General features: G+C 40.4%; 1 protein-coding gene across 14 annotated transcripts in view; it reads left to right on the top strand.

Moving 5' to 3' along the window:
- Positions 1 to 25,138, top strand: part of PDE4D (phosphodiesterase 4D) — a 1,508,086-nt gene that overhangs the window by 1,355,861 nt on the left and 127,087 nt on the right. Inside the window, exon 9 of one of the 14 annotated variants that reach the window (XM_027605115.1) lies at positions 5,752 to 6,446. The exons of the other annotated variants lie outside the window; for them this stretch is intronic. Coding sequence (XP_027460916.1) covers positions 5,752 to 5,789 — 38 coding nt within the window. The 3' untranslated portion in view covers positions 5,790 to 6,446. Of the gene's footprint in view, positions 1 to 5,751; positions 6,447 to 25,138 lie in introns of those variants that run through there. 14 annotated transcript variants of the gene reach the window in all.

The raw sequence follows: 25,138 nt of genomic DNA, 5'->3' as shown, positions 1-25,138 counted from the left end.
TCAACATGCCGTAAATGCCACAAAGTCCCAAGCCTGTATCTGTAACAGGAATACCAATAGGAACTTTTCTTAAAGGCAGGGTGAGGATAGTGTGATTTTCATGTGTTCATTAATTGTGTGCTTCTCTATATTGACCATTGTAAAAAATTATACTTGAGAATGTACTGTGCCGGAATTTAAAATTTGAAATGTTACTATCCCATCGAATATGGCCCTCTGACTAGTTTTGCTATTTTGCATTGTCCATTTCAACTTACATGTGTATTGAATCATGTAAATCATTTGGGTCAGTGCTTCCCAAATGGCACGTGTAGATAATTATATTTCTAGTGGATGTTAGAGTAAATAAAGAATGTGGCTTGTGTTCATTCTCCTACTCATTTGCTTCAAGGACTGAGGGAAATCATTGTCTGGCTCAACTGTGATACCTACCCCTAGCAAACCATTAGGAAGTTTAGTGTATGTAAAGAAAACTTAGTTTACTTTTACCTATAAAGTTTATACCTTTAATTATTTCTGTCACCTGTGGGTGAATGTATCAGACCCATTATTCTAATGAATGTAATTAGAATTTTAAAATCTTAACCTATTTCTCTTAAAGTAAAATATACTATGTAAAAGATATGGAGGCCTTAAGTGGCCCTAAGTGGGGACAAGAACTGTACAGAATTGCTTGTTGAAAACAATAAAGTCGGGAAATGGTGTAGTCCTGGGGAGTATCAGAAAAGGCAAAATATAAGGATGGAGAAGTAAATGAAGGAAGGATTGTAATTTGGAGCCACACACAATTAGAAACTCAGACGTGCATCACAAAAATCCTCAAGTCTGTGTTCCGATGGGAAAATCCTGCTCAGTCAATGATTCCCAGACTTTGGAATTTCAAAATTAAAAAAAAAAAAAATGAGAGGCCCAACATAGGTTACCAACCCATCAACTCTTACTAACTTTTGCCAAATAAAGCTATTTTCAAAAGAACAACTGCCATTTACTAGAATCATGATTTCATATTAGGATCTTTATGTCCTACATCCCACATACATTTAATATTGCAAGATAGGAAAAGACTTAAAGACTGGTCATCCCCAAAAGGGAGCTGTTGAAACCTTGCGTTAATGTGTGTGTGTGTGTGTGTGTGTGTGTGTGTGTGTGTGTGTGTGTAACTGTGTTCGGCCCTATCATTATTATTATTGTTATTTCACCAAGGGCCAATAAGACTCTATTTTGGAAAGTATATGCCCTTGGTGTTTGGTAATGACTATGATAAAGTCATTCATAGGATACAGAATTATTTTATATCCTTTCAAGAATAACTTCTAGTGAGAATCACATCAACTATTGAACATAACATAGCAATCCAACTTTATATAACAATGTTTTTTTGACCAAATACTTTGTAGCAAGCACTATATTAGGAGCTGAAGATATATAAATGAATTATGTGGTCATAATTCCTACCTTGCAGTCTGGTAGGGCAAAGAAAAATTAAGAATACGTGACTGAAATGTCTTAAATACCATGAAGGCAAAATACAAGTTGCTGTGGGAGCATATGATCAAATCAGCACAAAGCTAATTCCGAAAGGACAGCCTCTGTGCCTTTTGTATATTTAAGACACCTTTTGTATATTTTTGAAAGGCGCCATCTCTAGGCAGATAGTTACAAAAGAGCAGTCCCCTTGGCTAGATAATTAGGGATTCTTAGCCCCACCAAGGCCAGGGATAAGTGAATGGACCATTGTCGAAGAAGAAGGGTTGTAAGGAAGGGGAAGGACATGATCAGATTTGCATTTTAACTTTACTTATTGGTTTGAAATAGTTAGATATGACTAAACCCTTTCTTACCATTTGCTTGAGTTGAGGCAGAAGAGGACATCAAATATTACAAGTTGACTAAGCTGTTGATGGTGTGCAAAACTTTTATTGGATGGGTAAAACCCTGAAGACTCGTTAGAAAGGAGAGCTTTTTTTCCTCTAGTGTCCCAGGCAGAAATGATTGGTTTCAGGGCTAAATTGCCAAGATGAACCCCCTTTTCTGAATCACACACACTTCTTTTCAGGGGTTCATGTTATGAAATTTGGGTGAGCCACCTTAAACAGACATGGCTGTAATTTGTTTCTGAGTTAAATGCTGTTGTTAGTTTATATTAAATTATTGACTTCTGCAAAGGGGAAGGCATATTTTGATAAATTTTGTTATTAATGAAACGAACTCAATTTTGTAGTAATGTGGTATTTAGTGAAAATGTGCACTGTGGGACGCTGTGGTTTATCTCACTAATGGACAGCTAGGCTTTCCAAAACCCTTGTGACCTTAATGTGGGTCTGCCTTTGAGTTTAAGGAATTAATTTGGCTTCTTATCTCAGTGTACACAAAGCTACTTAACGCCTAGTGGGTATTGGCAGTTTGTCTCAGGGAAAGAAGAACCAGAAACTGACCAGCCCAGGATCGCTTACCCTTAAAGTAGCTCTCACAGACCAGTTTCAAGATAATCCTTGAAGATTTTTTAAGAGCACAATTAGGTTTTATAGCTACTTGACATCTAATTGCAATCAAACACCTAATGCAAAACACATTCCGCTAACATCTTACAGAAATTTATCATGCAGGCTTATGCTCATGTGTTTGGTTCAGATCATTCGTTTTTCACTAGAAAAATTCTTTAAAGAAATATTGCTCTTTCAGTTGTAGTAGCAGTCCTTAGATCTAACTGGGGTTACCAGGAGAAAAATACTATCTGTCCTTCCTTTGTTTGTCCCACTTTATTAGTCCTTACTAATTTTATGATTCTCCCCACTTATTATTTTTTATCATCATCATAATCATCATTATCCTTTCTTGAGTTTCTACTATGTGCCAGGTATTGTGATAGGAGCTTAGTAAACATCATCACTAACCTTTCTAATAATCCTCCAGGTTAGTAGGGATCATTATTCCCATTATACAGATAAGGAAGCTGAGACTCAGAAAAGTGAAGAAATGCCCTAAAATTGTATAGTAGCAAGCCCGGTTGCCAACACTAAAGCCAGCATCTCTCAACTCCATCCCAACCCTTCTCCATTCTGGACCAGAACGTGATACTTGTTTGTCAAAAAGAGAGAGTCATAAGGTGACTTATGAAAGCAGTTACAGTGCTCTCAGGAGAGGGCAAAACTGTATGGGTGGGAGGAGGAGGGTACAAGGTAGGTATAAATATCATATGGACAAATGAGCAAACATTAAGCCAATGGCTTCCATTAGAGAGGGAATAAATTACATGAGTATTACCATGCTACAATCAGGCAGCTAGAAGCTAGGTATTAAATAAGGCAGAATGATGGCTGGAATGCAGGGGGCTCGGGTATTGGAATGTCTAGGTACATCTTTCATGTCTCTTCTCAGGCTCCATCATTAATTTTTAAAAAGCCACCTGAATCTCATGCATTCCAACATATTTTATTTTGTTCCATTTAATTTAATAATCTTTTCACTAGTTGTGGAACTCCCTGAAAACGAGAAGAAATTTATAAGGACTCTGTTCATCTAAAAACTCCTGAAAATTTATTCCAATCAAGAAATTCAGAATTATTATGCGTATTTGTATGAAAAATGAAAACTTCCAGGCAAAAGAGTGTGGGCTGTAAGTAATCAGGAGCAGAAGCGAAAAGAACATATGAATAGAGTGAGACAGCTTGAGTTTGTCAGTCTTGCCACTTCGTTGTTGCATGACCTTGAGTAAATCTTGAAACTACCCCTGGGCCTCAGTTTCTCCACATGAGGGTGGAAGGGTTAAACTAGATGTAAGCTCATGTCTCCTTAATGTTATAACTCCAACTAGTTCTAGAGGGAATTAATAATTGTACATTTCATATTGTTAAATTTAACATTACTAAATGGCCCCTTTCTAGAACAGTTGCTCCCAAAAAGTGTATTAACGGTGGCTCAGTAATCTTCAAGAGGAACCATCATTATTTGTTTGATAGATTTGTCTATAGCATTTTGATGTGTTTATAGCAAAGATTGGGCAGAGGAAACCTACCTAGATGAGCACCATTCTGTCATCATGTTAAATGGCCATGACTCTGGATTTGAACAGTAGACATATCTGGAATGTTTTGGGGTAGATTTGGACCAAAAGAGAGTTTCGTCATCAGCGTAACAGCTGCTCTCAAACTGCTGGGTGGAGAGCGAATGGTGGATTTTAGCATCAAGTGGCTACCTTATAATTCTACCTTTTGAGATCAGATGTCTTGAAAGACTCATATGAGTATTTAGAGGAAAGTGTTAAATTCTCAATGATATTGTTTTTGTATTCAGCTATTATTATTACTCATTATTCAGCTGTAATTATTTCCCCTCTTCTCCCAATCTCCTATTTATTTTCTTCAATTAAAAAAAAAAAAAAGAGGAGAGGGGTGTTTGCTGTAATCTGGAAGTGAATATGGGCTTGATTTTTGGACCTGAGCTCCAGTTCTGCCCCGGAGAGTAAGCCAGGAGTACTTAAATGGATGGATCTGGTCCACTGTATAGGGGGAACCACTTTATCAAAGGCTTTAGCAAAACCGAAAGAATAATCAGGTCAAGCAGTCTTGCTTTGGTGGAGGGAACACACACACACACACACACTCAGGTCTCCGAAAGCTCAGACACAGAGGTAACGCTGTGCTACATTTAGTCTTCTCTTCTTCTTCAGGGGGTCTTAGCAGGAGAGAATGCTAAGGAGCAAAGCCTTAACTGACAAGCTGCCCTACAGAAGAAGGGTATCTGGCTGAGAGCAGGGCTTGCTAGAATGGGAGAGCGAGTCCCTTTCATTTGAGAAATCCAGTCCACGTTTTACCGAGAGCCCAGGCAGCCGTGAATAAGAGGAGCCTCTGAGGGCTGGTTTCTGATGTCGCACTAGGCATGATAAGAATGCCATTGACGTCAGCAGAGTCATCATCAGGGAGAATGGCACCCCAGCTCTTGAAACCACACCAAGCAATTGCAGTGCTTTTGAAAATTAAAAGCCGGTGCTGGGTGGGGGGAGGGGGAAGAAAGGAGGAGGGGGAAGGAGCCAAGCTGAGCAGCAGTGGCTCCAGCTGAACTCTTCTTTCTTTTATGCATTTCCTGTATTTTACAAAGACAGGCGCAGGGTGCTCCTGTACGCGGGCGCACACACACACACACACACACACACACACACACACACACACACACACACACACTCGCTCACACTCCGCCTCAGTGGCACCTTAGCCTGAATTGGCCGGAGGAAAGGATGAGAGAGAGAGAAATAATTTAATTTTGTTAACATGTCTGAATTCAGATCAAACCAAACTGTGCCACAGATGCTGGACAGAGGCCCTGAGCCACAGGAGAAAATAAGCCCCGGAGAATGCGATTGTTGAGCTAAAACTGATATGCTTGAAATGAGTGTTGTTGAACAGATTACAAAGGAGGAATTAAACACTTCAAAAGAGCTGCTACAAAGCAACAAACCCTTTCTTCCCCCGCTGAAACATGACTATGGACTCTTGAGTGTTTGTGTGTCTGCTTGGGAAAATGACAAAGTTGTGTGTTTGGGAAGGGAACACTGCAGGCGTGTTGTGATTGCAGCTTTCAGAGGTGGCTCCAAGAACATCACCTCCAGCTGTGTTTCAAAGGTTACCTAGACTGGAAAATGTCTGGGAGGTTAGGAAGACTTTGAAAACAATTCTTTAATGTAAATTGCCCCCCACTTTCAAATTCCACAATTAATCCTTTCATTCTCTTGCCCACTCCCCATTGTTCTGCCAGGTCCACCCTCGCTCCAGCCCCTCCTCCCGCAATATTAAAACTACACAGAAGAGACTTGATGATATCAGCTACACAACGTGCTTTATTTTATAGCATTGATTGGCAGCCTCCCAAGTCCATACAATCGTTTGCTGATCTGATTCCAATATCCATATCCTTCAGCTATACCAGAAAGAATGGCTTCTGAGCCATGGAAATGTGAGGAGGGAAACAAAAGAACATAGGCACATTAAGCAGAATCTGGCGGAAAACATGGATTTAATAAACTGCATTATTTGAAACTCCTATTTTAAGTGGCCGGTCCTGGAGGAGCAGCTGCAGGAGAGAGAAACACAGGGAAGGTTCTTCTGTGCCTCGTTTTCCAAGACCTGTTTCTTTTTGAAAAAGAAGAAACACCAGGCAGCACGCCTTCCAAATACACAATTAGTACGTGGGGTAGAGCCCACCCTTCTCTCAAATTTTTTTGGAAAAATCAAGATTACATTAAAATGGGCTTCTTCCATTTAATGTGACAGAGTAAATAAGGGGGAAGGACTTTAGCAAAGCATGTTTACTATGGACACTTACCCTGTCTAGTTCAGTGTCATCACGGAAAGATGGCTAATTACCCATGCCCTCTGGAAGGTTGTGCCCTCTGGAAGGACACAAATAAATCTGTACCTTGGCTCATATTGGCTGTTTTTGTTTTGTTTTCGTGTTAGTTTTGTCTGAGGCTTATAAATGAAATCTTTCCTTCCTCTTTCCCTTCCTCTCTTCCTTCCTTTCTTCTTTCTCTTCTTCTTCTTTTTTTTAATACTGCATTCTTGTTTTTATAACCAAAAAGAAAGGATTCTGCAGCTGCAGTCCCAGGACCTTCTAGGGTCCTGGATCAGGTCTGAGAGGATCAGAGCCCTCCCTCCAACTGCAGAAGCCTGGGTGTGGGATGGTACCGTGGGTGAGGAGGTAAGCATGGGGTGGAGGTGAGTCTTCTCACAAGGCTCTTGTCCCCAAAAAGGTTCAAAAGCTTTGATATTAATTCCGTCAACACAATAGAAACCAACTGTTACATTCTCTGCAACTTTTCTGCTGTGTTACCTTGGTGACAAGTGTTGTGACCTGTCACTCCAAATTGCTCCTGTCCTTGGGCCTGTCATCTCTCCATGAGCCCCACCTCTCTCCTTTGGTGCTCCATTATTCTCAGTCCAGATCATTTCCTCCACTGGAAAATAATGAAAACCCTCTCCCTCCTTCCCACCGACAAATTCCTTTTGTCTCTCACCGTTCCTTCCTCACACCAGGAACACTCCCAGGCCAGTTGATTGATCAGCCCCTGGCAATGTTTGGGTGCCCTTTGCACCAGACACCCCAGCAGGAAGCCCAGAAGCCCCCCCCACCCCGGAGTCTGGGTGTGTTTGGGAGATGTCAGGCTCAGGTTCACGGAACACTAATTGGCAACAGGAAGTGCTAGTGAGACCGATGAGGGATGGGAATTAGCAAATAGGGTTGGCAGTCAACTGACAGAGGAAGCTTAAGGAAGGGGATCATTTAGAAAAGGAAAAAGTATTTAATCTGTTTCAGGTGTGTTAATTTCCTTTATGGGCAGAATTACCATGGACTTGGGATATGTTTTACTCTTTCTTTTCCCTAAGGTCTGGCCTCATTTCATAGGGAGGAGGCAGGGATAAATGCAGTGAATTTGATTATGGACACCAGTCTAACTCTAGCTTAATGAGCCATGGAAACAAAATAGCCCAATCTCCTCTAACTGCTGAAATCCAAAACTAGAGGTCTTGAGAGCACTGTGGCTTTGGTTACACAAAGTTGTAGTAGAGGCCTCGCCTCAGCATTTGAACTGTTCGGTGAGAGATCTAAGATGTCTTAATTCTTTGAGTATCACGTATTACTCTTTTAGAATTAACTTGGGAAAAAAAGTTACCAGGGATTCCAAGATCTAAAAAAAAAAAAAGTGTCCACAAATTAAGATGAACAAGTATTAGTATTGGCTATAGTTACCTCAAGATTTTTTTTGAAAAGAAGAAATAAAACTATAGAGATGAATTTTGGGAAAACCCCATGGCCCCACCACCACCACCAAGCCCATTTCCCTGCCTCCTTCTCCAGAACAGTCTCTGCTGTAAATTTGGGAAATAGTCATCCTGTCCACATTTTCATCTTTTTTGCTGTATATATTTTATTCATAAATAATGTATTGTGTTTTTGAAAACTCACCAGTATCTTTGAGCTTAAAATTTTTAACCCAACATTGTGTGTGTTTGATTTCTTTTTCTCTTGTTCTGTTTTACCTTATAGCTCCCATTGATTTTGATTGGTTGCCACAGATCAGTAGCAGTAAAGTAACAGATACGGGGAGGTTAATAGAACAATCACTTTAGGTGAGAAGATCTCACAGAGAGGTAGGTTCATTAGACTGCAGTGTTATTAGGTGCAAGCAGCTTAGCGTCAGACTGAGCTGTGATACATGAGAAGAGAGAAATAAGAGAGTATGCTTGACAAAAGTGGAAACCAAACTTGCTGGGAACCAGTTTAGGCTGAGACGGTTTGCAGCAGGTCTCTCTGGGAGGCCTGGAGCAAGCCTCAGCCCACGGCAGCCTCTCTTCGAGTACTCAGTGGTCCTCATGTGTAAAATCAAATGCCAGAGCTGCAGAGGGAGAATGCAAGGAATACAACTCCTTGCTCAACCTCCCTTAGTTCATAGCTAGGGACGTGAGGATGAGAAAGGTGTTACGATTTACAGACACCTCTCAGGGCAGAATCTGAAGCTGCGCTTGCAGTAGGAAATGTTCCTCTCTGAGGACATTTGACAGGTAAACTTTTCAATGGTTTCTGAGGTAAAACGCTGAACTACAGTGGTATGCATATTGTAAGTGATGTCAAGACAAGATCTGCCCGTTAAACAGTACTGCTTTTTTACATTGTGCCATTGAGAAAGCCGATGCTCAGGGAATTTAAACAACATGGGCAGAGTTCTAGTTTGTCAGTAGTAGAGTCAAGATGTGGACCCAAGTCCTGTCTGGCTTTCAGGACATGTGTTTAGCCAGAGCACTGCACTCCACTGCCTCCGGACAGTTTCCTTCTAGAACGCACTTATTTCTGACCTGTCTGCTACTCAGGCCTCCACAACCACAAGTTGTCAGATTTCCAGGGGCTTACGTATTTTCAGTCTATAAGTATTAGGGGACATGGTGTCTGAAGTGGAGTAGAATTGAGGGTAAAACATTTGGTTTGATGCTTCTATTAAGAACTCCAGTGTCAAGAGCAAGAAACTTGGGCACTAATGTTTTAAATGAACTAGAGAGGGTGCCTGGAGGGCTCAGTCGTTAAGCGTCTGCCAGGTCATGATCCCAGGGTCCTGGAATCGAGTCCCGCATCGGGCTCCCTGCTCCTCGAGAGGCTGTTTCTCCCTCTGCCTCTGCCTCTCTCTCTCTCTCTCTCTCTCATGAATAAATAAATAAAATCTTTTAAAAAAATAAACAAACTAGAGAGGTCACAGGGTTTGGAATCAAATATTCTGATGGCAAAGCAACAGTTGTAGGAACAAACAATTGAAGGTAAGTTTAGCAAAATTAAGAAGTAAGAAGATTTGTAAACAGCAGTTTATGAAAGGGGAACAAAGATTACCTGGAGAGAGTTTCGGTTTTTTAATCAACCAAGTTACCTGAATTGGCCGAGAAAGTAAATCTCAAAGAAGGGTTTACTGAAAGAAAATTAAACAAAGAAGATGCCGTGGAGACATTTTTAGAATCAGCTGTGCTGTTGCTTATGGTGCAGAGAGAAAAGGAGGCTCTGTGATTTAGATGTAGTCCTAAGGCGCATAGAGAATAAACAAACACACAGATCTGAAAATTCTTCGCATCAATTGGTCTTTAGAAATTAGGTGTGTCCTAATATTATCAGTACAACAGTGCCTTAGCCACTAGACCAAAGGAAACATCTGCAGGCATTGGGAAATGAGAATCTGGAAAATTGTCCATGACTGAAAAACAAAATGCAGAACCCCCAAACCAAATGCAGAATGCCATTTTTAAAATCCTAAGATTGGAGCTCTGATTTTGAAAGGCTCTTTGACCTCAATATCTTTTCTCAGTTCCATTATTTAAATTAGAGTGATTATGGGTATAGATGAGTTTTTTCAAAGCCTGCTTTTAGATGAAAACTTCCTACTTCTTACATGTTGAAATTTACGGTGGTCTTGGAGAGAGAAGCTGTTTAATGGGTCAGGGATGTTATTGGAATGATGGAAATGTTTGGAATAAGAGTGAGGTGGTAGTTGCACAACATGGTCAATGTGCTAAATGCCACTGAATTGTTCACTTTAAAATTTTAATTTTATATAATGTGAATGTCACCTCAATAAATAAGAATTTAGCACTAAGAATATCAGAGTATAGCTTTATGAATTTTAAAAAATGTGGCCTTGGCTAACCATAAGCCTGTGATGTTCTTTAGAGTTTATACTAGGTCTTACTGATATTGGAATTCGATGTACTCAAAGTGCCTGGCACGTAAATGGGATTCATATGTACTTGATCAATGAATGGACAGACGATTCTGTCCAGGTCATACCATCAGCTTCTCTGGAACTGCAGATTACAAGTAGGATTTTCTTTTGTCCTGCATTTCTGTCTCAGGACCTTCATATCTCTTTCTCTGATTATGAACAGCTGGGAAGGTAGTGGAATTGAAATGAATCACAGGATGTTTCCACCTTATCCCTTTCAGAGCATGACTGAATGGCAAATGCTAAGACATACAGTAGAGCTCGGTGATTGAAAAATAGTGTTACTGAGATGAAAGTCACTATATGCTAAAGTCTCTTTATTACAGCCCTCTGTTATTTTCTTTGTCATATAAGCACCTTTGAAAACACACAAGTTAGAGATGGGATGGAAAACATAATAACAATCTGGTGCTCTATAAACAAGAAAGAAAGTCAGTCTTCATAAAATTAATCCTCTGCTCTGGTGTTAAAAACTTTTGCCTGGACTGTCTAAAGAATTATTTCAACTGCCCAAATAATATACTTCTGTAGACAGAGCCCATATGTTGGTAACCTGCATATTCTACACAGAAAGCGTAACTTTCCTCTCTTCTCTTGATATTTAATACTAATTGGGGTTTTTCTAAAAGCATTTATTTTTATTGCTTGCCCATTGTTGGAAGGATTCTAGGATCTTTAAATTAAAAAATAAGAATTTGGCAACTTAGAAAGAAACTCACTTTTATGGATATGATTACCAGCTATGTTCCTTAAAGGAGGAGGCAGGCAGTAAGGTTGGATTAAGAGTTTTAGAACATTGTTACATTTTGGCTCCCGAAAATATTTTTTTTTATTTCATCCTCCCCGCCCCAGTTTATACAATTCTCTCATGCTTTCCTTCACTCTCGTATCTTTTCTCCTTTCTTTCGTAATGCCTTTAGTCCCCCAAGTCCTATGGCCTAATTTTCATTTGGAAGGTTAATTAAGCATAAGACCCCAGAACCACTGTGAAGATTTCCCAAGGTAAACAAGAGTTCACTTGAATTGTGGTGCCTCTGCTGTTGGTGCAGATAAAGTGGAGAAAGAGCACAGATGCATGCAAGAAAAGCGTCTAAACTGGAAGAACGGACCATTGTCCCGAAGAGTCAGGAGAATGAGGTGTCAAGCACATGGGATGGTGCCTCGGAAGGAAGCAATACTTAGTTGTGAATATACTCTTTCCTTTTGAAATGTATTCCCTCGTGGCTGCTTTGTAGAAAAAAAGTTGTAGCGAAGTCACTGAGACCTATTCCTTAATCGATGCTGTAGACCAGAGCCAGAGTGGACCCACCTTATAGAAATAGCTTCATTTATTTATCTGAGTTGCTGCACTCACGATCAACAAATATTTCTACATGCCAGGCATCTCAGACCAGGGATACAGAGGTGGGACACACAGGATTTAACATTTAAGCAGCTTACTGTATAGTGGAGAGACAGATGAATCAATAGACAATTAAAATACCATGTGTTTAAGGTGGAGCATTGTTAAAGTCACAGCCCACTCGGTGGAGTAGAGGGCTTCAACTGGGTAGGACAGCCAAAGTGCGGAAGTAGCTTCTGGAAAACTGCAAAGGTAAGAAATACCAGATATGTTGAGGGAAAAGCTCTAAGGTTTGATAAGGCATACGTTGGAAAGGGCAATGAAGAGACCTGGCAAGTGAAGCTAGAAAGGTAGAAGAATCCTGCTTTTCACTGTATATTGTGCTGGGCACTATGAAGAATACAAAATATAAAGGAGATTTAGCCAGCTATTATGGAGCTTACAGGTCAGTTTATATATACAGATACATGTCCATGATGGAATTTAATTCCTTGGGAGGTCATGGTTTACTGAGTCCTGGAAGTATTTAAATTTATACTGGCCAACTATAATAGGCGATAGGTAAAATATCTTAACTGTATTAAGAATAGGGCATGTGCTATGGTGAGCGCTGTGAATTGTGTAAGACTGGTGAATCACAGACCTGTACCTCTGAAACAAATAATACATTATATGTTAAAAAAAAAAAAAAGGATAGTAGGAAGGGAAAAATGAAGGGGAGGAAATCGGAGGGGGAGACGAACCATGAGAGACTATGGACTCTGAAAAACAAAGTGAGGGTTCTAGAGGGGAGGGGTGTGGGGGCATGGGTTAGCCTGGTGATGGGTATTAAAGAGGGCACGTACTGAATGGAGCACTGGGTGTTGTGCGTGGGCAATGAATCATGGAACGCTGCATCAAGGACTAACGATGTAATGTATGGTGATTAACATAACATAATAAAAAAAACTCCTCCTTAAAAAAAAAAAGAAAGTCATCTTAGAGGGTCTGTTGCAGTGGTGTGCTGGTAAACCATTTCTCTTCCTTTCCCCCCTTTCCCACCAAAAAAACAAGCAAACAGACATGATCTGCAGCATTTGCCTATTACCAGAGTGTAAATGCTCCCATTACGGCTCATTTTAAGTGACACCGGTGTAACAGTCCTTTTGCAAATTTCTCAAATATTTCCCATTTGACAGCAGCCCGCTCCAGCATACTATTGCAATGGTAATTCTGTAATTCTTAACATCGGATGAGTAATAGAACCAATAAATCACATGGATATGAAGACAGAGAAACAGAAGAGGAGGGGGAGATGTTTGAGAGCTAGATTAGTCAGGGAGAAGTAAGACTCCATGGAGGAAGTAAGTTGGGTCTTACAGATAAAGTATTTAAATAGAGAGGAGGAGGCAGCCCACATGAGAGGCACAGTTGTTGAATCAAAGATGTGTGTGATGAGTGTGATAGTCCTGTAGTAAGAGAGTCGGGATGAGTGAGATTAGAAGGGAAAGGCTTGGCCAGTCAAACTGAGATGTTTCGGATGTTAACCTAAAGTTAGCAGACAGTCGGTAATGGTTTTTGAACACAGAGGGCGCATAACAATATTTTGGCAAAAACAGTATTTTAGGATGATTTATGTGACAATTAGATGAATTGGTAGCAGTGAGACCCCAGAATAGAATAATAGGCTAGTGAGACCCACTTCATGTAGGTGAGAGCAATTCGACTTAGCAGCAATCTTGACATTTTGTAAGGACCCCTATGTGGAGAAGTGGTACCCTGGCGTGTTGGGTAAAGCCACTATGAAGCCAGAAAAATAATAGTGGCTAAGTGTAGAGAAACTGAGTTCAGATAAAGGAGTTGTCACCTGGATCCACCGTGTACTGTGAAGTATTTTTATTGGTATTTAGTCTTGCCATTGTTGTTGCTAATGATTTCACTGAATAATTGCCAACCATTAATTATTTAAAACCAGGTCCCTAAAGCAACTTGCAGAAAGTTATCTTCCTTTGAACTTTTTAAAAACTTGCTTGAAATATGGAAACTTGGAATAGGAGGTCTACTCTAGCCACATATCTGCACTTCTCAGTCTTCTCTGCCCTTGGCCTTCCACTCCCCCCTGCCCGCCCCTCCTGCCTGCCAATCAGCTTCCCAAGCTTTCCAGTCATTCCCCACCTCTGGCCGGGCTGCACAGCCATCATTCAAGCAGCTCTGGACTGGTATCTCCTTTCACCAGAATTCCTGCAGCCGTGGAGTACGTGCAGAGCATCTTCCTTTTGACTCTCTTAAAACTCCAGAGGGGTGTTTCCCACACACATTGCTTTGTGACTCCATAATGGGGCCCTTGTGGTTTCTTTTTATTGCAGTTATGTTGATTTTTAAAAGCACTCAGAGTGAAAAAGAAAGGAAAGGTAGTAAAATACATGTGCATAGATGCTCTTGGAGCATGCTTGCACATGTTCTTGGCAAATGTGATTTTTGAAACCTGTCTTAGCAGGTCTGAGCTGTGTAAAAATTGGTAGATCAGGGTCAGAGGGCAAAAGTTTGGTTAGTATCCTCATCATAGAATGTAAATTACCTATAGTGTTGTATACATTAAAAAGAAGCCCAAGGGATGAGCTTTCTGAAAATCAGTCTTCTTGTTTATTCTGATTATACAATGGGGAATTGTATGCTTTATGCCATTTTAATTTCTTGAATATATTTGCTCAAGAAAAGTACATTATAATGCACAATACATGCTGAAAAGAGGTTGATAATGAATTTGGACAAAGATCTCCATTTCATTTCCTGAACTTTTACACATTTTTTGGCTATATATTTATTAGTTAGGTCTACAGGAAGCATTAATTCACCAACTGTCTGAGATAAGAAATGTATTTTCCAATAGTAATTATAAACCTGCCAAAATATTGTGGGAGTTACATTGTTGGGGATCTAGACAGAACCACAATTATTGTAAAGGTATTTTAAAACTATCATTAATTATTTATGTAATCATAGATTATGGCTTTGCAGACGAATCTGATGAAGTCATTCAACAAATTGTGTAGGTTTTGTGGAAGAGCAATTACTCTTTTTTTTTTTTAAGATTTTATTTATTTATTCGAGAGAGAGAGAATGAGAAATAGCACGAGAGGGAAGAGGGTCAGAGGGAGAGGCAGACTCCCCGCCGAGCAGGGAGCCTGACATGGGACTCGATCCCGGGACTCCAGGATCATGACCCGAGCCGAAGGCAGCCGCTCAACCAACTGAGCCACCCAGGTGCCCGAGCAATAACTCTTGATAAGTTAAGCTGAGTGTTCCATCAGCCTTTTCTCTATATATACATTATGTTTTAGCAAACCTAATATATATGTAGATCTCACTTATTAACAGCAATATGTATCCCAGCTATTAAGAATCCAGCAGCCCCCATAGTGTCCCTTTCTTCCTGTAATAAAGATGAACACCAGGAAGGAAGCAAAAGAGGTCTCTAAGCACCCAAAATAGATGTTCAGAACTTTGCCTACCAAAGATAATGCACTTCGCTAGCAAGAGAAATGTATGCCGGTATATGAGCGGTGACTTATATGAGCTCAGTCATGTGGTTCCAAGTCTTTCAAAATCAGATGAGCAAATTAGAAAAGGGTGAGTAAGAGATTCTAGGGAAAATCACAACTGAGAGTAGCCAAGTGACCGCTGATGACCTGCAAACAAAAGAAGAAACAGAATCTGTCAACATCACCCAAAAAAAGCATAGCTATTTGGGGGCCTTTTTGAAGGTACAATAAGCTCAACCTGTCTTGGGAAACCCTAACAGCATCTCTGTCTGGTCAGCGATGTATAATTGACATTCAAACTGATGACATGGAGTTATCCAAGAAAGGCTAAATTAAAATTTGTTCAACCTCTATTGATTTCTTGGGTCATATTATAGAAAGATACCTATTTTGTGCACTTAAAAATAAGGGGACAAAATAACCTCCAACTTAACCTCTGGTTCCTTCACTTCTTCTTGGATGTTCTTCCATTCATCTTCCCCTCTTCCTCTTCTGTCTTCGACCTACTCTCTGGTGCCTTCTTCTCCCTCAGAATGGTTGGGTTCCTCCCTTCTTTAATCCTGTGTCCTGCTCCATTTATCAGCCTTTATCACTACTGATTTTCTCACCCAAACTTCTGGAAAGGAGAGTATACCCTTACTCCTTGCCTTTTCTTTTCTCAGCCCTCTTGCTCCTGCTGTGGTTCCTCCCATCTCCTACTTGTCAAATCAAATCGATACTTTTCAGCTAATTTCTTACTAGACTTTAGTAAGGCAATTGTCAGTTTGTCCTCCTTGAAAGGCTCTTCCTCCTGCCTTGAGGCCATGTACTCTTTCTGGTTTCCTCCTAGTCTGCATTTCCTCCACCCTTCCTTTGATGTTGGTCACTCTGCGTGTTTTCCAGAATTCACTCACGTATTCTTGTTATTTTAACCGCCATCTCTCTGCTGATAACCCTAAAGTCATATCCAAGTCCGTCTTAGACACTTTCATGAAGTTTTGAAAACTGGTATATTTATTGAAAATTCTCATCTGTGCATCTCACAAGTTGATCAAATTCTTCATATCCAAAATCAAATTTAGCTTTTCCCTAAATTTGTTCCTCTTGTTGTATCTCGGTTGGGTGACACTACTGAGTCATCTGAGCACTTCATACACATTCAGAAAATAAAACAAAAATGAGTCACAAAAGACAATAAAACTCCATAAATCTAGTCATGCAGAGATAACCGCCATTCATATTTGCTTTATATCCTATATCCTTCCAAATGTTTGTATATTTAAAATATATTTTAATGAGATCATATCATTTGACCATTTACCGCTGCAACAGTTTTTTTTTTTTATTTTAGCAAAAAATCTTAGACATTCTTCTGCCTCAAAATACACTTTTCCAAAATTAGTTTTGGAGTTGTTGATATTCTAGCCAATAGTGTTCCTGAACCTACAGTGTTGAGCATTTATATCATCGTTGTCCATTTTCTTTCCCTTCTTGCTTTTTCCTTAGGAAAGAAATGGCTATTAAAAAAAAAAAGTGTTATCAAATATAAAAATAAGCTCCTGGCATGAGAGGTGAGAACTTCCAGGTGTATGGTAGTAGCAGTAATATTTGCCTGAGTATACTCAATAGCTCAATAAGGAATGCCATTCACCGAGTGCTTTCTGTGTGCCCCATGCTTCTAAAGACTTTGTTTAATCCTCACCACCCATCTGTGAGGTTGGATATATTACTATTCTTATTTTATAGTTGTGGAAACTAAGGTGCAGAGGGATTAAATAACTAGCCCAGGTTCATGGAGGTAAAAAGAAACAGAGTCAGGAGCCAGATTTGGGCAGTCTGTTCCGAAGATCAGCCTCCTAAGAGCGGTGCTGATCTGCCTTTTGTTGTACCCTAGGGCATCCTTTCTACTAGAGTGTACCACTTATTAGCATTCAATTTCTTAGAATAAAACCAATAAATAATATAGTTGGCTGAATTATCAAAACCTTTAATGGACAGAGAAACAGAATAAAAGACACCATCTCTGTGAGATAGTGATGAATGTTTCATTCTTATCAGTGGTATTCTGGTTTGTTTGTTTTTGATAGTATGGTGGGCAAGAAAACATACCAGCAGTTTGACAGTGGAACCCTAATTTCAAGTTTAACAATTTTTTAAAGAGAATCAATGTGAATGTGTTGGAACATTTTCCAAATTATGGTTTTAAAATCATGAATTATTTAAATATGCTAACATCAAGAGCTAAATTTTTAAGCAGTAATAGAATGTAGGCAGTCCTCTACCATTAATTCCACCTCTCTGCCTCCTTCTGTCTTTCATACTCTGTTTGCTGGGGAGGAGGATGCTTTGTGGCGGTGGTATCTTTAGGTGCAGTGTCTGGCATTTGTAGATGTGCACAGAAGGAGGGAAGGAAATAAGGAAGTGAGAGAGGGTGGGAAGAAGAAAAGGAGGGAGAGAAGGAAGGAGGCGAGGGTGGAAGAAAGGAAGGAAGGAAAGAAGGAATGGTGGAAGGAAAAGAGGAAAGAAAGGTGGAAAGGAAGGGAGGAGGAAAGAACTAAACTCCAGAATTTCCCCAGCCTCCTCCCACACAATTTGCTTTAATCATAGACTTGCTCAGGCCAGAGTTTGAAGATATCCTCATGTCACTTCCTTCTATCACATCTCATATTCAGTCCATCAGGAACCCCTGAAGCCCCTACTGCCAGAATATACCCAGAGCCCAACTCCTTCCCATCACCTCCATGATTACTTCCCTCTTGCAAGCCACCATCTTCTTCGGCCTGGATGATTGCAGTAGCCTCTTAATAGGTCACTCTGCTTCTATCTTCAGGGCACTGCAGTCTGTTCTGAAGACAGGAGCCAGTGCAGATCATGTCATTCCTCTGCTCACAATCTTGCAGTGACTGCCATTTCCCTTGGAGTTCAAGTGGTTATTGCAGCCCACAGATCAGCCAACCTGATCTGGAATGTGTTTCATCTCTGGCTTTCTTTTTTTTTTTTTTAAAGATTTTATTTATTTATTTGAGAGAGAGAGAATGAAAGAGAGAGAGCACATGAGAGGGGGAGGGTCAGAGGGAGAAGCAGACTCCCTGCCGAGCAGGGAGCCCGATGCGGGACTCGATCCAGGGACTCCAGGATCATGACCTGAGCCGAAGGTAGTCGCTTAACCAACTGAGCCACCCAGGCGCCCCTCATCTCTGGCTTTCTTTTGTACTCTCCTCCCCGTCGTTCCCTCAGCACCAGCCACACTAGACTCCTTGCTGATCTTCAGGCACATCATGTATGCTTCCATCTTGAGACCATGGCACTGCATGGATTGCTCTTCTCCCCAGTAACTTCACTCCAGTTCCCTAATTTTCCTCAAGATTTTGCTCGTGTTTAATTTTCCACATGAGACTAGCCATTGGTATGAGACCATCATACTTTTTAACTGCATCCTGAATCACTCTCATTTCCAGTCCCTGCTGTACTATGTGTGTGTGTGTGTGTGTTTGTTTATATTTCATGTCTTTCTTTCTAACACATAATTTACTACATCTTTGCCTATTTTGTTCACTGATACAGATATATATATAGAATATTGCTTTAGTCATGGTAGGTGTTCAGTATATCCTTTTTTTTTCTTTTTCTTTTTCATATATATATATATATTCATTCAATCTATTGAGCAGTAGGACTAGGCTTTGCAGTAGGACAGGCCCCCCCCCCCCGGGGCCCACAGAGGCACTTCCCTGCCTCGTGGGCAGCACATCAAAAACTAATGGTGTAATGTAATGTTCTCCTAGCTGAAACTCTTGACTGGGGAGGTGGGCTTAGCAATGAGAACAATGCTTTTAATGGGAAACCAGTGAAGGTCCCTGAAAGCCGCAGTCTTGGTTTCTGTCTGCCTAATTGTCTCTGGATTTAGGATAGAAAAATGTAGGTTCAAACACCCCATATGTAAGAAATATTTTAAAAGAAAGATGACATCTTTTGAAAAACAACGTCTTAGTTAGTGATCGAGGTTTGTGTAAGTGGCCATTCCTACATTAGGCCAGGTGCACAGCAGGAGATATCTAGGGGGACAGTCATAACTCCAAGAACCTATCCAAAAGTGAGATCCTAAGTAGCTTTCTATTATCACCTTAAGAAACTACAGAGAGTTCCCTGGAGGCTAAGTCCACACTTTCTAGTTCTGGGATCATGCCTACACAGTCCTAGATTGGAAAGAGGCAAACTGAAACAAATTGGAAATATGTAGGAACTATACCCTGTGAGACCACAGAAAAGCCAGGAGAAAAGATGAGGTTGCAGGTAGGAACCCGAATTTAAATGGAGCACTGGACAACCCAGAGGGGGAAACATTGAAATCCTGTGTGACACCAAGAAACGTGTGTAGATCATCACTGCATACAGGTAGAGGTCCTTTGTTGTCTTCCCTTTAAAGACTACCAACTTTGCAAGCTACATTTTGGAAACCCATGGACTTTTTGATAGAGCTCAAATCCTTGAGGCATCGGCATTATATATGGGTTCAAGGTGCCAGCTCTGGAACCATACTTCTCTGAATCCCAGCTCTGACATTACTGCTTGTGAGACCTTGGGCCTAACCTCAGTGTTCATAGCGGTAAAAGAGGAATAATAGTAGGACCTCCCTTAGTGTGAAGATTCAGGTAATCCACATTGTGCTTGGCACAATGCCTAGTATGTGGGCAGCATTGGACAAAACTCAGCTGCTGTTGTGCTGCATAGCTACTGTAGTTAGTTACTACCCTTCTAGAAATTTTAAATGAAAAATGGTGTTCAGGGAAGGGAAAGGGAATTATCTAGGAATATTGCCTGGGGAAGGACCGTTCGCCATCCAGGCAGGTGCTTACAGAGTAGTATTTTCCCTGGTGAATTAACTGTACCCCAGGCTCTGCCCCTCTGCCATGCAGTCTTAGAAGGATGATACTTGACTACACTGACTCCCATTCTCAAAGTTCACAAGAGCCTTAAAGCCACAATATCAGTTCATTGCTTAAAAGCTGCAGAAATGTTTTGACTTTGCCAGTGCACACATTCTCCCTCTGTAGGTAAGTTCAGAAAGCCAAATTATGACATAGCATGGATTTAGAATGGACAGAGTTACACACGATCACAATGTTTACTGTCTCCTGCTTTTGAGGACCTAGGATGTTGGCATAAGCAGTAGGACTAGGCTTTGCAGTAGGACAGGCCCCTTCCCTGGGCCCACAGAGGCACTTCCCTTCCTCGTGGGCAGCGCATGTGTCCTTTTTCTCAGAGTGACTTGCTACCACCCTCCCTTTAATGGGCACATTCTTTCACATTCCAGATGTGTTAACACCCTCAACCAGTTACTGTCAGGGTCCACCTTGGGAGTCTCTTGGAGATGATTTTGCGTAACTCTGGATCAGTCTCTTAATTTGATCCTGAGATGTGGTAGGCAATTTTGCTTTGTTCAATTCTGGGCTCAAAGAGGAATATTTCAATATTGTCTGCTTGACTCTTCTCTCCCAAGAAGACCCAAGAAGCCAAGAATTGTTGGAAAGTGTTAAGTACAAGCTGGGCCCAACAGGCTAAAGTCATATACCAGCCCCTACAACCACCTTTTGGACTGGAGGAAGCAGGAGCCCAACCTGGGCCCCACTTAGTTTTCTCAGCAGCTTCCTGCTGTCCTCCTCTGCCCGCCTTGGAAGGCCAGAGAGTCAGGAAATGCTGTCTGAAGACTGACCTCTATTGCTTCAGACTTGCCCTAACTTGGCATCCATGAGGAGATCCACCTCAATGCTCCAGATTCAGTGATGTCTCTTTATCGTGGTTTCTCAGCATGTATTAAAAATGAAATTAAGTCATACTTTGTTGTTTTTACTGTTTAATGACTATTTTGCACATGAAAGAAGGAGTTGTGTTTGTCTTTTTACTATTGTACCCAAGAGATTAAAACACTGTATGTCACATACAAGGGTTTAATGAATATTCACTGGATGTTAATGCCCCTTAGGGCAGTGTTTTCAGTTGTTTGTTTAAATTTTTATTTAATTTAATTTATTTTTTATTGGAGTATAGTTGACACACAACGGTACATTATTTCAGGAATACAACATAGTGGTTCAACAAGTTTATGCATTATGCTGTGTTCACAAGTGTAACGGCCATCCATCCCCATATATCCCTTTTACAGTATCATTGACTATATTCCTTATGCTGTGCCCTTCATTCCCATGACTTACTCATTCTCTAACTAGAAACCAGTACCTCCCACTTCGCTTCACCCATTTTGCCCAAACTACCACCCCCTTCCCCTCTGGTAGCCATCAGTTCATTCTCCGTATTTATAGATCTGATTCTGCTTTTTATTTGTTTATTCATTTGGGTTTTGTTTTGTTTTTTTAGATTACACTTTTGAGTAAAATCATATGGTATTTGTCTTTTTCAGTCTGACTTACCTGACTTAGCAAAATACCCTCTAGGTCTGTCCATGTTGTCTCAAATGGCATGATCCCATCCTTTTATGGCTGCATAATATTCCATTGCGTATATATACCACATCTCCCTTATCCATTTTTGTCTACTGATGGACATTTAGGTTGCTTCCATAGTTTGGTATTGTAAGTAATGCTGCAATAATAAGCATAGGGGTGCATATATCATTTCTAATTAGTTTTTTTTTCATTTTCCTTGGGTAAATACCCAATAATAGAATTATTGGATCATACGGTATTTCTGTTTTTATTTTTTTGAGGAACCTTCATATTGTTTTCCACAGTGGTTGCACCGATTTACATTCCCACCACAATGCAAAAGTGTTCCCTTTGCTCCACATCCTTGGCAACGCTTATTTCTTGTCTTTTTGATTCTAGCCACTGTGACAGGTATAGGGTGAAATCTCATTGTAGTTTTGATTTGCATTTCCCTGATGATGTTGAACATCTTTTCATTTGTCTCTTGGCCATCTATATGTCTTCTTTGGAAAAAATGTCTATTCAGATCCCCTGCCCATTTTTTAATTGGAATTTTTTTTTGGTGTTGAGTTGTATGAGTTTATTTGTTTTGGATTTTAACCCCTTATAGGATATATCCTTTGCAAATATCTCCTCCCATTCTGTAGTTTGCCTTTTAGTCTTATTGGTGGTTTCCTTTGATGTGCAAAAGTTGTTTTGTTTTGTTTTAGTTTTGATGCAGTCCTAATTAGGACTTGTTTATTTTTGCTTTTGTTTCTCTTTGCTTAGGAGACGTATATAGGAAAATGTTGCTATGGCCCATGTCAAGCTTGTGTTCTCTTCTGGGACCTTTAACGGTTTCAGGTCTCACATTTTGTTCTTTAATCCATTTTGAGTTTATTTTTGTGTATGGTGTTAAAAGGTGGTCCAATTTCATTTTTTTACAGGTAGCAGGACAGTGTTTTTAAAACCAAAGGTATCAACCTACTCATGCATTATGAAACCAATTCAGTGGGTTACAACAAGAAGTAAGAAAAGAAGAAATTGAATAAAATAGAAAAAATGACCATGCATCATGCATAAGGAATTATTTAATGTAAATTTGTTTCAGGATAAACACATCTATATAACAGAACACATGCACACATACAGGCATGCTTGTGCACAAAGGTACACACACTTTGTAATCCAAGGTGCTCTTATTAAGGAAGGGTGAAAGGAGGGGTGATGCAGGCAGTGTTGATTGGTAAAAAGAAAAAAAAAAATGGTAGAATTTTGTATACTAAACTCCAGCAATAAGGTTTAAAACAAATCTTGACTAGTGTGTGTCAAAGGGGACAGGGCTACATCTGAATCTCCAGGTGGGTATATGAGTTTAATATTTATCAAAAGAAGGTACTGATTTAAAATGGTAATAAACACTCTGTTTCAGTTTTATATTATTGTATAACAGACTATTCCAAAAATTGATGTCTAAAAAGCAACTGTTCTACTCTGCAGCCCCCACTGGGCTCAGCTAGGCAGTTCTGCTCGTCTTACTGTGGCTCTAAATGTGACTGCATTCCCTTGGTGGGTTGACTGGAGGCTGGAGGCTCAGCTAGGATAACCCTACCTTCTGGCCACTTCCTGCAGGCTCAAGGCTTTTCTCTGTCTCTCCATGTGGACTCTCCATGTGATCTCTCCTACAAGGTAGTGAGACTTCCTTACCTGGCAGCTCAGAACTCCCAGAACACAAAAGCCAGGCCATCTTAATGCATAAGCCCAGAACTGGCATACAGCCAGTTTTGCCACATAAAGCAAGTCCCAGGCCCAGCCCAGATTCAAGGAAAAGAGACTCTACAAGTCGTATTATTATAACAAATGTAATAGAATATCATACTCTTTTTGGTCCAAAATGTACATTTCCCCGCATCCCACCTCTGCAAATGCTTTGCCAATATGAGCCCTTTTTTGGGGTCAACTGTCCTTCATTTGTTTCTCCATCTATTGAAATCCTACTCATCTTTCTGGGTCCAGCTCAAAGCTACTTCTGTGACTCTTTTCTTGATGCCCCCTGCCCCGTTATCTCATGCTCGAAGGAATCACCCTTTTATTAGTACTCTCAGTACTCAGTACTCACACAGCTTTATGGCTACGTTTCGTATCATGCCTTGGCATATAGTTGTACACACACACACACACGTGCGCACGCACACACACACACACACACGTATAGCTTCCTTTCTAGATTCTAAGCTGCTTATCTAGGTTAGGTGATCACTAAGTCTTGAAAAAATAAACTGGTTCTTATGCCTCTTAAATGACAACTCTAAATATAATTTTTCACTAGTATAAAGAGATAGGTGGTGAGATGCTCAAAACTATTGGGGGAATAAAAGCACACTACATGGAGCACCAGCATAAAACAATTGCACTTTATATCTTTAGAAACCTGTTTTCTATATAGTAATTTTTATATCTAGAAATTTGTCTTGTGTTTTTGTCCCCAGTTTATATTTAACTTTTTTTTTTTTTAAGATTTTATTTATTTATTTGAGAGAGAGAATGAGATAGAGAGAGAGAGAGCATGAGCTGGGGGAGGGTCAGAGGGAGAAGCAGACTCCCTGCTGAGCAGGGAGCCTGATGCGGTACTCGATCCTGGGACTCCAGGATCATGACCTGAGCCGAAGGCAGTCACTTAACCAACTGAGCCACCCAGGCGCCCCTATATTTCACTTTTTTATATGGTGATTTCCTCCTACCTACCATGAAGAAGCTTAATGTCTTAGCTTAGAAAAATACACATTTCAACCAGCTTATGTTTTATGGAAATGTTTGAGGAACCAATAGCTTTTTTACAATAGTATCATCAGTCAAATACAAAGGCAGGTCTGAAGTTGCCCTATCACTCTTAGAACTCTGGATTTCCCCCTGCACCCATTTTGTACACTGATAGCCTTAAATTGTGATCTGTGGCCCCGAGGTGGTTCGTGCTTTTCGGAAGAAAGTTCTGTGAGCCTTCGGAAATTGCAGGCAGAAATGTGTGTCCATGTTCACATCTACATTTTTCTGGGGAGACAGTCCGGTAAGCTCATCAGAATTTTAAAGTTTAAGAATCCCAATTATATTGATTTTAAATCTGCCTGCCCTCTTAGAATCCCTCTCTTCTGAATCAAAAAATATGATTCTTTTTCAATTGCATGTGTAACCAGTTCTTCCCAGAGAAATTGGACATTTATGTAAACCCTTTGGTCTTTCATCTTTGCATTTTACTTCTGGGTAACTCTGATGTTATGTTATAACCCTCCTGATGGAGATTGCTTATCATGCCTCTGGCAACTTCACCAGTGTGAGCATTCTTAATTTGGTGGACTTGCTAGTCCCATTGTGATCCCTAGACCAACAGCATGAACATCACCTGAGCGCTTGTTAGAGCTGCAGAACCTCAGCACTCAGAAATGCAGCCCTCCTCAATCAGAATCTGCATTTTAAGCAGGTTGCTAGGAGGTGGCTGAGCACATTAAAATATTAGAAGCCTAGTGCATCTAATAGCTCACGTCCTGTTTCTTCAGTCTTTCAGGATCTGTGTTTTTAAATTCTCTATAACATTAACAATTATCATTGTATTTCTATTTTAATATCACCT

This window comes from Zalophus californianus, chromosome 5, assembly GCF_009762305.2.
Source record: "Zalophus californianus isolate mZalCal1 chromosome 5, mZalCal1.pri.v2, whole genome shotgun sequence".
In the NCBI taxonomy this organism is placed as follows: domain Eukaryota; kingdom Metazoa; phylum Chordata; class Mammalia; order Carnivora; family Otariidae; genus Zalophus; species Zalophus californianus.
The sequence above is the reverse complement of the archived record's forward strand: the minus strand, read 5'-3'. Positions and strand labels throughout refer to the sequence as shown.